This window comes from Oryza brachyantha, chromosome 7 (assembly GCF_000231095.2).
Source record: "Oryza brachyantha chromosome 7, ObraRS2, whole genome shotgun sequence".
NCBI classification, from domain to species: Eukaryota; Viridiplantae; Streptophyta; class Magnoliopsida; order Poales; family Poaceae; genus Oryza; species Oryza brachyantha.
Genome location: NC_023169.2, coordinates 5,599,412 through 5,615,823, shown reverse-complemented (window position 1 = coordinate 5,615,823; position 16,412 = coordinate 5,599,412). Strand labels below are relative to the sequence as shown.

At 40.0% G+C, this 16,412-nt stretch overlaps 2 protein-coding genes across 4 annotated transcripts; one reads left to right on the top strand and one right to left on the bottom strand.

The window, feature by feature from the left end:
- The first annotated feature begins 2,090 nt into the window (after positions 1 to 2,090).
- On the top strand, positions 2,091 to 5,509 carry LOC102704821 (phosphatidylinositol N-acetylglucosaminyltransferase subunit A). 2 transcript variants are annotated; one of them, XM_006657541.3, is made up of 9 exons: positions 2,091 to 2,383; positions 2,464 to 2,609; positions 2,904 to 3,476; positions 3,758 to 3,912; positions 4,181 to 4,271; positions 4,353 to 4,469; positions 4,623 to 4,726; positions 4,948 to 5,038; positions 5,113 to 5,509. In XM_006657541.3, the coding sequence occupies exons 2-9, from the start codon at positions 2,484 to 2,486 to the stop codon at positions 5,209 to 5,211; spliced, it is 1,356 nt and encodes a 451-aa protein (XP_006657604.1). In that variant the 5' UTR covers positions 2,091 to 2,383; positions 2,464 to 2,483; the 3' UTR covers positions 5,212 to 5,509. The 2 variants fall into 2 exon arrangements, with proteins under 2 accessions (XP_006657604.1, XP_040381923.1); XM_040525989.1 differs by lacking the exons at positions 2,091 to 2,383; positions 2,464 to 2,609 and adding an exon at positions 2,675 to 2,690 and having other exon boundaries at positions 5,113 to 5,507.
- A 1,423-nt stretch (positions 5,510 to 6,932) lies between these two features.
- LOC102705265 (protein MAK16 homolog A) lies at positions 6,933 to 10,890 on the bottom strand. 2 transcript variants are annotated; one of them, XM_015839408.2, is made up of 10 exons: positions 10,800 to 10,890; positions 10,563 to 10,718; positions 10,354 to 10,463; positions 9,732 to 9,850; positions 9,550 to 9,647; positions 8,506 to 8,593; positions 8,283 to 8,414; positions 8,104 to 8,191; positions 7,803 to 7,915; positions 6,933 to 7,459 (listed from the first exon to the last, which is right to left on the bottom strand). In XM_015839408.2, exons 2-10 carry the CDS (start codon positions 10,619 to 10,621, stop codon positions 7,415 to 7,417), a joined length of 852 nt encoding a protein of 283 aa, XP_015694894.2. In that variant the 5' UTR covers positions 10,622 to 10,718; positions 10,800 to 10,890; the 3' UTR covers positions 6,933 to 7,414. The 2 variants fall into 2 exon arrangements, with proteins under 2 accessions (XP_015694894.2, XP_006657606.2); XM_006657543.3 differs by having other exon boundaries at positions 10,563 to 10,709; positions 10,800 to 10,849.
- Positions 10,891 to 16,412: the final 5,522 nt, after the last annotated feature.

The following is a 16,412-nucleotide window of genomic DNA, read 5'->3' as shown; positions in this document are numbered from 1 at the left end:
GAAACATTCTCTTTTGTTCGTATTTTATTGATAAGAATAATAAGATATATGACTATTCTATCTACTACTTTAGTAGCTTCGTCAGATACCCGATATTTATTTCTAATTATTTTAATGCTAGCTATTTCTTCTGTGTTAAAATATTACTAGGCTTATGTTCTTTTACTGACGAAGATAAAAGATAAAAAATACTTGATTTTTTCGTACATAGTATAAAAGATAAATTTAGCTAATATAAATTTAATAATCACAAAGATAAGATGATAAACTTCTTTATAAATATTTTATAAAAAATAAACCTTCAAAAAATACACACAAACACAAACGCCTAGAAGTAATCAAACTAAAACAACACAACCTAAAAAAAAATCTAGGGCCCGTTTGATAGAGCTCTGAACTCCAGATCCTAACTCCAAACTCCAACTTCAATGAGAGCTGGAGAGCTGATCAAAACTGTTTGGCTAGCTTGGTTTGCTCCAGAACTCCGAAAAGAGAGGATACCTAGTATATTGACAATAATATCTTTGTGGATCATATGGAGTCACGATTAAGCCATAATTCAATTATATTTCTTTTTCATATAATTAAATACCGATTATTTTTTTAATTTGAAAAACACAACTATATGGTTACAAAATCATATATGACAGTTAACATATAATATAAATGTTTAGTAATAATATATAGTACTACATGAGTGGCAAATTTGAGTAATTATAATAAAGTAACAAAGGGTAGTGTGTCTTTTTGACGTGGAGTGGAGCTGTGGAGCAGCAAAAACTCAGCTCCATCCCTGTAGTTCATTTTTTAGGGCATGTTTGGCACAGCTCCACTCCAACATTTTTAATTCTGCTCTAACCTTTTTCTGCCAAACGCGTCCAACTCTAGAAACTCCAAATCCAAAAAAATCCTGGAGTTGGAGGCCAACTCCATATTTTTCCTGGAGCTCCTCAAGGGGTGCTCCAAAAACCAATCTTATCAATCTAAACATGGAGTTGAGGGGTAATTACCCACCAATACCAACCATTACACACATACCCCTTCGTTAAAATAAAACCTCCCCTCCCCGTTGTCACTGTTCATGGGGTACTATTCATCGTGAACAGTACCTGTCCCTTCCCTGACCGCCAAACCCTATGGCGCCGCCCTTTCTGTTGTCATCGGTGGCCCTCCATGGATGGCGGAACAGATCTCCTTAATCTTCATGATCCCTCCAATATACATAATCGCTATCGTAAAAGGGCAAAAAAGTCATATCTCAATAAGCTCTCCTTTTCCTAGAGCTAGATACACGAATTTACCAAACATGTACTCGGGATCCTAGATTTGCTAATCCTAAAGTTGCAAATCTTGGATTTGTTGATCCTGGAGTTGATTTTCTGGAGTTGGAGTGCTCCCAAACAGGCCCTTAGGAGCAGCTCAGCCAGCTCCGCTACAAAAAAGTAGAAACTGTACCGTTTGGTACAACTTCGGCTTCAAGTAAATTGGAGTTAGGAGCTAGAGCTGTGCCAAACGGGCCCCTACTATCGAATGGGAAAACAAATGCTTTTTGAGCTCATTTGTTCGAGACGAACCAGACCGAATAACGACTGGTTTGGTTTTTGGGAACATATCAGGTGGAAACTAGGGAAGCTGTGTAAACTTGCAAACTCTCCATTAAGACTACACGTTCTCCATCCGATGGCTAGGAACAGAGGTGTGCTAATTTTGTAAAAAACTGCCCGCTAGCCCCTCTGTCTATTCTGCTTGTGCCGGAGTTCATGGCGTCGCAGGCGAGGACTCCATGCTGACTTGCTGGCGTGCGGCTGTGACTTGAGGGCCAGGTCGGCGGCGACTCTCGTACGACGGCGGCAGTCACTCACAGACGGGACGGGATAAACGAAGGGGCGCGGCTCGCAAACAGGCAACGTGCACGCTGGGGATTAGGGGGTGATTTGCAAAAAAAATATAAGTATGGCTAATGGCGGGCGCTTAAGTGCAAAATTGGGGCACCTCTGACCCTAGCCATCGGATGGAGAACCTCCCGTCTTGATCGAGAGTTTGCAGGTTTGCACAACTTTGTTGGTTTCCACCTGATACGTGCCCTTGGTTTTTTCCGGCTTCGGTTTTAACCGAAGAACGGATCTGATGAAGAAGTCCTTGGCCACCACCCTCTCCCTCTCCCGCCGCCGCCGGCGAGGGCCCTCCTCCCCACCTCGCCGTCGATAATCCGCGCGCCCCTCGCCGTCGACCTCCCGCCGCTTCCCTCTCCGCTCCACTCGGCGGAGTCGTCCCCGCCCCGCGCCGCCGGGGAATAGCCCTGGTGTGGACGGCCGCCTCCCCCCCTCCCTCCCGACCTGGTCTCCTCGCGCGCTCGATCGGGTTTCGAGGGGCCTCCACCTCGGTTCGAAGCCTTGCAATTGCTCTTGCTCCGTTCCATCTATCTTACATCGGATTGCATTTGATTATTTCGGGGGATTTCAGGTTTCCAGGACGGTCACACCATGGATGCGCAAGGGAGAAGAAAGCACAGGGTTTTGATGGTGTCAGATTTTTTCTTCCCAAATTTTGGCGGCGTGGAAAGCCACATCTATTATCTGTCGCAGTGTCTCCTCAAGCTTGGCCACAAGGTCCTAATGCCCTGGATGATCTGTTTAATGCCTTGTTCTTTTTCATGGTTACATACATAGGGATGCTGGATCCATGGATGAGTATGCTCTTGATTCTGCCGCTGGTTACATGTTGTAGTCAGAGTTATTTTTTGGATAGTGTTAATTAAGTTGTCAACAAAGATCTGAGGATGCTTCGTGTAGATATCTTGACACAGTTGTTAAATGATGGATAGAGCTATGCAACGTACTAGATTAGCGCTACTGGTTTTGTTGCGGGAGTTCTAAACATTTTTTTGTTTGTTTGATTCACAGGTTGTCGTCATGACACATGCGTACCGGAAACGTTCTGGAGTGCGATATGTTACAGGTGGCTTGAAGGTTTATTATGTGCCATGGAAACCATTCCTGATGCAGAATACATTGCCTACGTTATTCTTGACATTTCCTATCGTAAGGACCATTCTTATTCGTGAGAAGATCTCTGTTGTGCATGGGCATCAGGCTTTCTCAACATTGTGCCATGAGGCACTGATGCATGCTAGGACGATGGGGTACAAAGTTGTCTTCACAGATCACTCGCTTTATGGTTTTGCTGATGCTGGAAGCATTCACATGAATAAGGTGCTGCAGTTTACTCTTGCAGATATTGATCAGGCCATATGTGTCTCTCACACAAGCAAAGAGAATACTGTCCTGAGATCGGGGATATCTCCACAGAAGGTTTTCATGGTTCCTAATGCAGTCGATACTGCAATGTTCACCCCCTCTCCTGAACGCTTGAGCTGTGATGAAATTGTTATTGTTGTGATAAGTAGATTAGTATATCGAAAAGGTGCTGATCTTCTTGTCGAAGTGATTCCAGAAGTATGCCGTCTATTTCCAAAGGTGAGCCATAGCCATAGCACTCTTTGGAGTCATACATACATGAAATTAAAAGGTGAACTACGGATGTGGTAGAATCATTTGTTATACATCATATCTGCATCACATTTTCCTGATCACTGTCATCCTTTTATTCTTAGTCATAAAATAAATGCATGGCAATACACTAAAGTTGACTCACATCATATTGCATCGTTACTTTCCCATCCTGTTAATGTTTACATTGTTTGGGATTTAGTAAATATGGTTGTATTTGATCAAATAAGCAAGTCACGGATTGTCAGGTTCGCTTTATTGTTGGAGGTGATGGTCCAAAACGTGTGCGACTTGAAGAGATGAGGGAGAAGTTTTCCCTTCAGGATAGAGTTCAGATGTTAGGAGCTGTGCCTCATGCTCAAGTACGATCTGTTCTGATATCAGGTCATATTTTTTTGAACAGGTAGCATTTCTGTGTTGTCATTGTTTATGTCAAAATCTTTTATTTTCTTAGTTCCTCTATTTCATTGGGGATTTTTGATACACCTAAGGCCGCTTACTGTCTAACTCCTCTCAAATCTAATATCATATTTCATAATACATGTGATGATACCCTAATATCATTACAAACATATAAACAAACAAATAGCATGATATTTTAATTATTGCAAAACTCCTGCATACATATGGATGAACCATTTAACGCTGAAATTTAATCTTTGGCATTTTAGTTCACTTACAGAGGCCTTTTGCATAGCCATTTTGGAAGCAGCAAGTTGTGGATTGTTGACAGTAAGTACAAGAGTTGGTGGTGTTCCAGAGGTATGTGCTTGTAGAAAACCCTGAATTATAGTCAATTAGAAAGATTGGATTCAGTGTGAAATAACTCTTTTTCCTTTTCAGGTTCTACCAGATGATATGGTAGTACTTGCAGAACCAGCTCCTGAAGATATGGTAAGAGCTGTCAAGAAAGCTATCGATATGCTTCCTGGCATAGATCCCCAAGTTATGCATCTTCGAGTGAGTTTCAACTCTTGACACGTTACATGAACTTGCTGTGTATCTGCAGTTGACCCTTTCAGCTATGGGTCTGTGCTTTACGTTTTCCTTCTAGTTGTAAAGTGACATTCAAGTTCGTTTGTATTGATTCAGTTGTTTCTAATATGCATCTAGATGAAAAAGCTTTATAGTTGGGATGATGTGGCAAAAAGAACGGAGATTGTGTATGATCGTGCAATGCAGTCACCTAAAACAGATTTGCTAGAACGCCTTCCACGGTGAGTATACACGTAAACTTTAAACCCAGCTTTTCTCCCTAAGATAGTGTGAATGAAAGAAACAAGCAATATCAGGTTTTTCAATTTTTATTGTTGGCAACAAGTCTACCAAATAACTTTATTTTGCCATTTTATTTGCTTTTGAAGCATTAAACTATTTATATTTACATTTTTTTATGCACTGGAGGTATCAAACATATGATGTTTCTACAATGGTGTAGATACCTCAGATGTGGAGCTTGGGCAGGCAAACTGTTTTGCCTTGTTATGATCATCAACTACCTTCTATGGTGCCTCCTAGAATATCTGCAGGTGAATTTCTACCCGTACCTTTACCATCTTCTGGAGATCTTTGTGGAAATCTAACTAGTTATCTTCCTCATCAGCCTGCGGAAGCTATTGAAGAGGTCCCAGATATCGGGCCAGTGCATGCTCGTTTAGAGTCAGTAGATGATATGTGCGGAAATCAAGGGAAAGGAAATTAGAATTCGTCATTTTCCAACTCTTGTCCAGCTTCACGTTGCCTCCATTCTGAACATGTGTAGATGTCTGCAGAACTTACATTCACAATCTGCCCCGAGTCAGAAATGTTATCTCAAATTTACTTGCCCTGAAGCCCAGGAAACATTTTTTACAGTAACCTATGGGAAATCCTTGACATGCTTTTTGGAAGCTACGTTGTTTGTGAATGTTACTGCTAACCCTACCTTTTCATGGCTGAGACCACTTGGCATTACCTCTGTTGTTTGTGAATATCATGGCATCATGCTATCAGAATCAGATGTTAACCTTGGAATCATTTGTTTTTAGAATACAATTGTAACTAACGGTTCCTTGGCCAATTCCACGATAGCCAGGATTAGAGCAAGTATAATAGCCGGCTATATGTTTATGGGGAGGAGAGGGGATGAGAGAGTGTAAGCCAGTTCGGACACAGGAACTAAGTGCTTATGGGGAGGAGATAGAGTGTAAGCAGGCTATAAGCTTGGAGCCAACTCGGACACAGAAACTAAGAAATTCTGTGAGAGTAACATGTGGGTCATATATTAATGATAAAGAGCTAACTAGTATATGGGAGTTTGTTGGCTATATTATTAGCCTTCTTATAGGATAACTTATAGCTAGTTTGGTGGCCATATTATTAGCCTTCTCTTATAGGATAACTGCGATGATTCTTTTCAGATCATTGGAATCGAAAGGGAAGAAACCAACGTAGGCGTAAAGGGAAATGTGATTGATATTTTAATTATAAATATTAAATTTGAAGCCAAATGACTGGTTGAAAATTGGAACAACCTTCTATTAATAATCTCTATGCGCCCTTGTAATGAATGATCGTAAAAGAAACTCTATGCGCCCTTGTAATGATAGTAAAAGAAACTGCACCGGCAGTCGGAAGGTGGCTCGGGTCTGCTTAAAGACCATCCTCGTAATTTGAAATGATAGATATAGAATCATCAATTCCCGTCATCTTTCCGCTTACAAGATTAAAGTTAAATTTTCAATCTTAAATTTCAAATTAATTGTTAAGTTTTTTCACCGAAGTCTATTTTTCAATCTTAGCTTTTAGATTTCACTAAAAAATACGTATATAAAAATTTTATTTATAAATTATTTTTCATTTGCAACCTTCAGCAAACCATTCGTAAACGAGAGCATTTTATCCGATGTTATTGCAAAAAAATAACGAAAATTAACCTCACATGATGAGTGGACGTTGTGGCCACAAGCATATTTACCATCAGCATATGGCACGATCCATTTTCCTAGCACACTTCATTAAGCCTTATTATTGCTTAAAGATTCACCTAATCACCTCGCATATGTGCGTTTGTCCTAATCATCATAGTTCTATTTTTGTTTGTGACGTGAGTATTTTTGTTTGTCATGCGAGGGAAATAGTTTAGATGACCTCCCTGAGGTTTGGCACCCTGGATAATCCACCCCTTAAGCTTTAAAACCATCTAAACAACACCCTAAACTTTACAAAACCATCTAAAAAAACCCTGGCCTGTTTTTGGGTACGGTTTAATTTATCTCTGGATGTTTTTTGGGATGGTTTTGTAACACCCTAAACTTTACAAAGCCATCTTAAAAAAAAACCCTGACCTGTTTTTGGGTACGGTTTAATTTATCTCTGAATGTTTTTTGGGATGGTTTTGTTCATACGACTATCGGGCGAGAGAGCGTCCACAAAAATCCTCTCCCTTTGTCAACCCTCACCAATACATAGCTATATAAACTAGACACAAGTCGTGACACAAAAGTGAAAAAAACAGTTCACAAGATGGAAAAATAATAGCTCAAGGGGTGGATTAACCAGAGTGCCAAACCTCAAACGGTGATCTACACCTTTTCCTGACGTGAGAGATGTCCGCTTCAGGCCCAGGTTATATGTAGGTATATAACGCAAAACAATAGCTCATATTGGACCGTAGGCTAGGCCACCTCTTCAGACACAGAGCCCAATTGGGTCGTAGATACAGCCATCTTGGTCCAAACATTTCCCTATAAAATTCTTGCTACGTAATAATCTTCAATCTTCCGCAATTCGCTCTTACAAGACTTTACCTAATTGTTGAACGACCCAAAATTCATCTTGATTTGTCAGCAACTAATACTGAATCGCAGGTACAGCAAAAATTGACAGCACCTACGGCTTGTAATTGAAGCCAGTGCTCTCACAACTCACATTCGCGTCCTTCTTTTGATGCCCGTGTCCTCATCCTCCACCTGTTCCATACAAGGAAAAAACAAACTATAATGAGCGAGGAATTATCCTACTTGTAATAAACTACAAGAAATTACAAATTACCACAGAGGAAAAAGAGTAATTCAACACACCAAATTTATGTTTTGTGTAACAAAAGAGTTGTAAATAAAGTACGCATCATGGCAACTTTTCATTAGGAACTAGTTTTGTCATACTAACATTAAGGAATAACAAAATCTCAAGGGCTGTATAATGTCCTTGAGATCAATATATGCTATTATCAACAAGAGAGATACGTGTAATGGGAGTAACAAATGTATAAGTATTCAAGAAAGAATACTGAGATTGTGATGGTTGCTTCACCTCAGTGATAATCTTCTTTGATTTTTTCCCTATATTTGATCTCAGATCAGAACCTGTCCCTTTGGATTTCTTAGCTACTGGTTCATCTGAAAGATCATCTTCATCAGAGTCACCTGCCATCATTTCAGATTTTTCTCAGTGAAGGTCAAATTGGAAATCACAGGCTATTAACCTTTTTTGCCTGATAAAAATACAACATATGTAACATATTAGCTAGCCAAGGCATATTAAAATTTACTTTACATCATCATGGTACTCTGAAATATGTTGAAGTTAAATCAATACAAACGGAAGTCATTACCATCATCACCATCAGGGAGGCCTTCAAAGTCTTCCATATCTTCAATGTCATCCATCGCATCACCTTCAACATACTCTTCCACCTCTTCCTGTATTGACAAGTGAATCAACGATTACATGGACTAGTTCATGAAAAGTAAGATGAGCAAGTCTGCACTCAGTCTCAGTAACAATCCTTACTTCTTCCTCTTCCTCAGTAGCTAAATCATCTTTTTCCATCTCAAGAATAGTGTCAAACTCTTTGAACGGATAATTATAGATGTCACCATAGACACCTTTCTTCAGCCGTTCCTTCAATTCACTTTCAATATTCTGCATGACAACACACGTACATGTTAGAATAAGAGGTACATATTAGAATAAGGCAAATTATGAAGGACATGAATAACACAAGAAATAAAACCTTTTCTAATTGAGCTGCCTTTTCAGCTTTATCCATTCTTCTGAGATGGCGCTGAGCTGCTTTCCTGGGCACTGTCATGACCTTCTCTCTAACAAGGCAAGGAGGATGATTATAATATTTTCATTACATCAGAGAAGTCAGCAGAAGAAAGTCAAAAATAAGAGTATACATCAACAACACAAACTGGATTATAATAAAACTTTTATACTATACCACACTGCCAAAGTAGAAACAACGAGCTATGTGTACCATTATTATTGTTTCCATTAGTTTTAAAAAGGTCCTGTATCAATGTGAATGGAGTGCAAGTACAGGTATAACAAGATCTAAGAACTAGTCAACAAAAAGTGCATCTTCATTATCTATCTATAATTGAATATCACACGTTTTGGCACTTGCACTAAATTTACATAGCTCTGGTTGTGGCAGCATGAAATATATCCCCACAACCCCAACACAAACAAAACGAAGAAAAAGGAACCCTATAAATCTATTTGGAGTTCAATCTACAGAAATCCGTTATTTTATACTTTCATAACATTATAATTTTAATATTATACTTAATGCAAAAGTACAGAAAGTAACAGTAACAGTCACATCTGGAAGTCATAAATGTAAGAAAAAACAAGTAAAACAAACAGGTGTAGTGTTCTCTTTCCAGTCAAAAGATGTTTACAACAGGTAAGTAATAAGTAATTTAGAAACCATCTTCTCAATGGTACACCGCACATATCTTGCAGCACGTGTTTCAGATTTTGCACCTGACTACTTTAGCATTGTAAAGAATATTATCATGTTCAGCTTAAGATCATATGATTGTGTAATCTGCAAGCTAACCTAAATTTTGCAATAAACTGAGCAAAATCCTTGAGTTGCCTGCTTTTAACAAATTATAAGCAAGTGAATGCAACAATGCCCACATAGAGGTGTACATAAACAATGGTGATTATCAAACAGTTACACAGTATACCTCAGTTCCTATTATCGAATGGCGCAAGCAGAAAAGTCATAATGGGAACACTGAAAATGAACTGAAGTGCCTACCTCACTTTCAGTTGAAGCTTCCTCATTCTTATCCGATACTGAGTCATTTTTGTCAGGCGCTGCTTAATCTTGTGCACAAGTAACTTGGGCCAAAATTCCTACATAATGAAAGACAAGCTATGTGACTAAATAAAGTTTACATCCAGATGGAATGAAAAAATATGTAAGCTCAAAGTGCATACAAGATGCTTGTTGATGACTTCCATTGCTTTCTCATAATTCCTGGGTAGTTTGACCCTCTCCCATAATTTGTTTGGAAGATGAGCTCTTTCAGCGGTTTTCATGTATAGGTAGAAAATACCTGCAATGCCCCAAGAAGAAATTAAAAATAGAAATAGAATGTAACAAAAACTATTCAGATAATAAAACATAACTTCTATTTCGGAAAGAATTGGGAGCAGAACAATATGCATAATCAGGAAGTATGCATTTGTCAATTAAACATTAGAAAGTGCCATTTGCAATTCACCCATGAAACAAAAAAACTTCCACGGTACTCTAGAATCATTCACTTTAACATTAACTATAACGAATAAAGCTTCAGTGCTAGACCACATTATGAACAAAACCTAAAACAGTCATCTGTTCTGTTTTAAGTTTGATGTTTGATACCATCCGTGGACTCACAGTATCATCTTAATGGGAATTAACAACGACCACAGTTATGACTAAATAATTTCCCTAAAGTTAAAAGACCAATCGGCAATCGCCTCCTAGTAGTAACTGCAAATGTAACTCAGGGTATCCTAACAAGTACTCTTTTCACAAACAAAAAGAATAGAGGGAGGTGTGGGCAGTATTCACCGTCATGGTCCCGGATGGTGGCGTAGCGGCTGTTGGCGAGCGGGCAGGAGCTCCGGTTGCATATGCCGGTGGCGTTGTAGGGGTTCCGGCAGAATATCCCCGTCGTGATCCTGCGCAAACCAAACCGAACCGCTCGATTTATCGTCAGGAAGAACACTACCACCACCACCACCACAACAACAGAAGAGGAAGAAGATGGCTGGGAATACTTGGCCATGAAGCTGCAGTGGTTGTGCCGGATGCAGTGCCATATCACGTCGTCGCTCATCGTGTCTGCCGCCGCCGCGCCGGCACCCTCCCCTCGCCTCCCCTCGTCCCTTCGGCCTGTCGGTAGCCGCAGGGGCGGACCTAAACCGCTATTGGTACTAGAGGGGGTTAAGGCAAAGAGCAAAAGCTTCGATGATCCAGAGGAGAGGGATAGGGAAGAGGATGGTACGGGTGCTCACCTCACCGGCGGCTCGCGGTGCGGGTTGGAGCGGAGCGGAGCGGAGACGTGCGCAGGCGAGGCGGCGGGCGGAGAGGAGGAAGAGAAGAGGAGAGGGAGGAGATCGACTAGGGCAAAAGCAAGCCTGTTGATGGGCTTTTTAGGCCCATCCTCCAGCCCATTATATGATTGATTTCGACCCAATCTAATCCTCGCCCTTGATCCCACGAACTGTGAAGCGCCTGCTTCCATCGGGCCCTATATCATGGTCTTGTTTGAAATTACTCCCTCCATCTTAAAATCGTTACCTACTCGCTCCGACTAGTATTTTAAGGTTTCGATTTTTTTCTTTAAGAATAAGATTTTATCTAGTAATAGCTGTCGCATCTACAACTTTCATTTAAATTTCTTACCATCGTACCCCTCAACTATCGTCCCATCTCTACCACCACTCATTTAATAAGGGTATACTAATAATATCTTCACATCCTTAATCTTTCTAAATTAAAAAAAATATCACTAGTATAGTTGGACAGAGGGAGTATACGGAGTGTTTCTAATTTCATTCGTAACTGACATCAACCTCAAATCATCATGATGACGTCCTCCTTCATTGTGTCATCCCCTAGCTCCTCATAGGCAAAGTGGGCATTTTGACCATTGCCCTATCTAGGCTGCCTCCAACCATCATGCCCTACTTGGGTTTGATTGCCCTGCGAGTACATACTACCCAAAGCTAACAGCTAGCGACATGCTAGGGTATGCTTAGTTGCTCACAACGCCTTAGCATTGTTCATCTCTTCTATCCAGGTTGAGTGTGGCCTAGCCACAAGGGATCGGGCTACCATGATAAGTGAAAGACTTCACCCCAGGAAGATTAGGCACCCTCCAAGGGTGGTTGGGACATTCTCCAATGGGCCGAGCCCCTACTGCGGTCGAGGCACCACATGGGTCCTAGTAATGGGTCCTTCCTAAAGATCCTGTAGGATCCTGACAATGAGACACGTCCTGACACATTCATGGAAAAAGAGACATTTTCTCCTCACATTAACTAGGCTATCGTAGCTAGCCATCATATTTGGTATCCCTTTAATACTATAAAATAAGTGCCATGCATAGGGAGGAAAGAAAAGAACACCCGGGAAAGCACCTGAACTAAAAAGGGACATGCACGAGAGAAGGGGGAGCTCTAGTTGGAGCTACCTCCTACATGTATTCCACAGAAAATCATACTTAAGCATCCGCATAATAAGAGTAGGATATTATGCCTCCGCATGGCCCGGACATGTATAAATCACTTTGTTCATAGGATTTTTTCCACGCATCCTCCTCCCCATCCTACTCTACACTTAACGCCCATAGCCCATGACTTTCCTCGCGCTCCCTAGGCCGAACTCAAAAAGGGGTACATCGACCTCTCTGCTCGTGGTGTGGTCAACGAGCTTCATGGCTTTTTCAACATCCTCGTGATCTCAGCTCCTAAAGGGTACATAACTTCAACACTGGTAAATATACCTCTCTAAAAATTATTCTCCATTACATGTTCCGTATATTGCATCATAAAAAATATCCAACCCCTCATCCTCATCTGCCAAGGTCCTTCCTAAAACAAAAGCTTTAGGGATGGTATGACTATTTCACTAATGAATAGCATGTGGTCACAAGCAACACCCCGTATGTTGCTGATACCTTGGGGGCTCGAGCAAACCTCACAGCTAGGCAAAGGTCAGCTCCCAATGATGGGCTATGGCACCCGACTTGGCCTGTCTGGCCAAGCATGTACCAAAGATCTCTGAGCCATAAGTCTATCTTATTTCTCGAAAAATGAGGTGCTACAACCCCCTGACGGGTCAGTAGGAGGTAGAGGATGTTCAAACCAGTTCACAACATCTTATATAAAAACTACAAATATTTTTCTTGTATACAAAGCTTGGATGCAGGGAACTATGAGTTGAAACATGGGCACAAACGTTTGTGCCAAAGAATAGCATGTGGTCACGAGTAGTGCCTCGGGCACTACTAATACCTTCCGGGCTTGAGCCTTCCACACATCCATGCATAGCTTATCCCTCAGTGATGGGCTATAGAATTTGGCATGGTCCGTCTCTCCAAGCATGTAGCCAAGGACTTTGTGCTTAGAGAGAGCCCGACAAATTGGATGAGCCCCTAAGCAAGACCAGCCCGTTCTTTAATGGAGTCCATGGGTCATAAAAGTTCTTGTGTGCCACTTTACCCACATTGTTGGGGCTTTACCTGACCTCCACAAGGAGGTGGAAGTGCAGCAGAAAGGCTGGGGGCTACTGTCAGTATTATGATGTCATGCCTAGACATTTCTCACACGAATTTTTGAACTTTATTGTGTATTAAAATCTTTATCCAAGACCAGCCAAGATACACAAATAGATAATATTGATTACATAACCATCGTTCTTATAAACAACATGAAAATAGAATTAAAGTCTAACGAAATGCAGTAGAAACAAAGGTAGACAGGGTTCAGCGCAGGACAGCTCCAAACCATAGGTAACACGTTGACAGCGGACAATTTCATTCCTGAGAGTTGCCTCCATCTGAACCATACTCTATCTCTGAAGGGGAAAATTACGCAAGGCTAAGTACAAACCACGTGCTCAACAAGCAGCACGAAAAATGAGTAACAAATGATGCAATGGATCTCAAGGGTAGGCTAGGATGAGTTGCACAAAGCAACATTTAAATAGAAACAGAGATTTAAATATAATTGCGTAAATAAAAACGCAAGTAAATAAATACTTGTAAAATACTAACATCATTGTGCAACGTTACACCACGTTGCGATAGGCCTAACCACTACCCAATGTTACACCACGTTGCGGTAGTCCCAAACCCAATTAAGATTAATCAAGTTATTAATGGTTCGACTAATCACAATAAATCTGGCAGTTCGCTCTTAACCGTGGACATGTCTATTTGAATAGTTTTACTCTGATCAAAGGTGTACTACTGTACCCACAAGACACAGCTCCACTATACAAGAAGGTGTCCAACCTTCTTACAATAAAAGCAATGGTTCCCTCTTTTTTATAAGTTAAAATTTAAATTTGTAACCTTAAATTTGAAGTTGATTTTCTGGGTTTTTTCAACGAGGTTTATTTCCCGGCCTTAGCGTTTAGGTCGCTAAGAATATATCTATAAAATCTATATTCATACATTATTTTTTATTTATAAATATGTCATTTGACTTTTTCCATAAAACACCAAACAATCAACCCATCGTTGCTGCATTAGTTTGTAGGACTTGATTATTGTCAGATTATGGGTACTTCTTTGTCAGAATTTTGTTCGTTTCTGCTTCCAACGACTTGCGCGCTGTAGATTAGTGCATTGGCCACCTGATGTGGTTGCATGTACAGTTCTAAAATATACCATGTCTCATGTCTCACTTAGCGATCATGTTTTCCATATACGATTTTTGGACAATTCTCAAACAAAAGCACCCATCTTAACGCTTCTGCTTATGTTAATAAGTCAAAATTTAAATTTTAAACCGTAAATTTAGAGTTAATTTTAGGATTTAAATCGTAGTTTTTTATTTATCCTTACTTTAAGATCGCTAGGAACACATATATAAAAAATATTATTAATAAATTAATTTTCGTTTGCAAATGTGCTGTAAAACATTCACCCCAAGATTTTGACGCTTGGAAAAGTAACAATTTGAGCATTTTTCGGTCCCTGAAAAGGCACCTTCTTAGTCATAGACCCCGTACGACAAGGCAGGTTAGATATCTAATTTCTCTCGTTTACTGTACACACGCTTACCAAACTACTAATCGGTGTATTTTTTGAAAAAAATTTCTATTGGAAAGTTGCTTTAAAAAATTATATTAATTTATTTTATATTTTTTAATAATTAATAATTAATTAATTATATACTAATCTATTACTACGTTTTCCGCGCCGAATAACTTAACCCCTCCTTTACATCAGCCGAACGTGGCCATAGATCAAAAGACAAACCAACATTGGAATCTGTTGTGGACTGTGCGGTACATCTGGTACGCAAGGACCATGTAGACTAGAAAATTATCACCAAAACAATTTTGCTAATTAAGAACCTCATTTATTTCATCTCAGTTATCGACAGATCATGGTGTGCGATTTGTTTATTGTCAGCGAAAATGTATGAATAGTTTGTTTAATTCTTGCTCTAGATAAACCTAGGTGTTGTTTGTATAAGTCTTAGGACTAAAAATCAGTTCTAGGACTAAAACATAAGTCCCTTTTAGTCATACCCTGTTTGTTTGGAGGGACTACAAGGGACTAAAACCTTATTAAATGACCTACTTAATAGTACACATCACACACATAGCTATAGGCTAGAGTAGTAGAGTAGGTATACTATAGACCTTTAGTCCCTTTTAGTACCTCCCTTAGAGACTTATGTAACTAGATAGTTTGTCCCTTTTAGTCACCCCTGTTTAGTATTTTAGGGACTAAAAGGAACTAAAGTGGAGAGACTTATAAATAAGTCCCTCCAAACAAATAGCCCCTAGTGAGCCTACATGGTCAGCAAATTACTATTATTATTTTTGCAGATTTTAATTCACAGTACGAAAACATCACGGCCAGCTCGTAGAATCGACATTGCCGCTCTCTCACTTTGAGTCTACGACATGCAGTCACCAAGAAAATAGAATCTGGATGAGCATAGAGATCTGCTTGTGCCCGAAAACCAGTGTTCTTTTGGATACATCGGCAAACAAGTTCATGATTATGCTATAGTTATATTCTACTTGCAATCCGAATCTGCAGTTTGAGGTAGCTAACATTTCAATGGATGGAATTAACTACATTCCCAGTTCCTCCCATCCCTACAAAAATTAGTAGTGGGTCTTCCTTGCAGCTACTGGGGAGGCCAAATGTTTTGATGTTCATATGTACAAGAACACCTTGTTTCTTCCGCTCCATATATATTCTTCTAGCTTCCCACATTTCATTTAATGCAGTAGCTCATAGATACCAAACTACTTCAAAACATGATTTTTCATGTCACCACCATTTTACATTTTCATGTGGACTAAAAATAGAGCCTCAAGTGAAAATCACTTTTGTTTTCACTAGAGGATGACATAAGCATTTGCCAGGGATAGTCATGTTATCTTTACTGGCGGACGACGTAAGCATCCGTTAGTCAAAACCAATTTTCACTGATAGGTGCTAAAGACATCTAGCAATGAATATCTATTTTAGAAAGAATTTCTGAGATACCTGTACTAGGGGTATCCATAGTACATGTATACATAGAGTCGTATGGGTACCGGATAGGAAGATAATCATATCTGTATGGGAACAACAAGAGTTTGGTAGTTGCTGGATTGCATACCACATGTACCAGATCTAAGTTATAATTGAATTAGGATAAATCTTAATTAGTCTTATCAAATTAGGACTCTACCATATATGTAAACCCTATCCCCACTATATAAGAGAGTACGTGGCACCCCCAGAGGGACACATGATCATACATTCAATATAATCGCCAAGCTGGATTAGGGTATTATCTCGTCAGCCAAGAGCCTGAACCTGGGTAAAAAAACCTTCGTCCTCATCCTATCCATCGAGTTCCAAGCCTAATAGTCACCCTATAGTTTTA

What these genes read in the sequence shown, in the direction of transcription:
- LOC102704821 (XM_006657541.3), top strand. Translation starts at nt 2,484, where the DNA reads ATGGATGCGCAAGGGAGAAGAAAGCACAGGGTTTTGATGGTGTCAGAT. An exon ending in TATGCCGTCTATTTCCAAAG is followed by an intron (nt 3,477 to 3,757) that starts GTGAGCCATAGC and finishes ACGGATTGTCAG; the next exon opens with GTTCGCTTTATTGTTGGAGG. An exon ending in GCCTCCTAGAATATCTGCAG is followed by an intron (nt 5,039 to 5,112) that starts GTGAATTTCTAC and finishes CTTCCTCATCAG; the next exon opens with CCTGCGGAAGCTATTGAAGA.
- LOC102705265 (XM_015839408.2), bottom strand. Translation starts at nt 10,621, where the DNA reads ATGAGCGACGACGTGATATGGCACTGCATCCGGCACAACCACTGCAGC. An exon ending in CTACTGAGGAAGAGGAAGAA is followed by an intron (nt 8,192 to 8,282) that starts GTAAGGATTGTT and finishes TTGTCAATACAG; the next exon opens with GAAGAGGTGGAAGAGTATGT. An exon ending in CAAAGAAGATTATCACTGAG is followed by an intron (nt 7,460 to 7,802) that starts GTGAAGCAACCA and finishes TGTATGGAACAG; the next exon opens with GTGGAGGATGAGGACACGGG.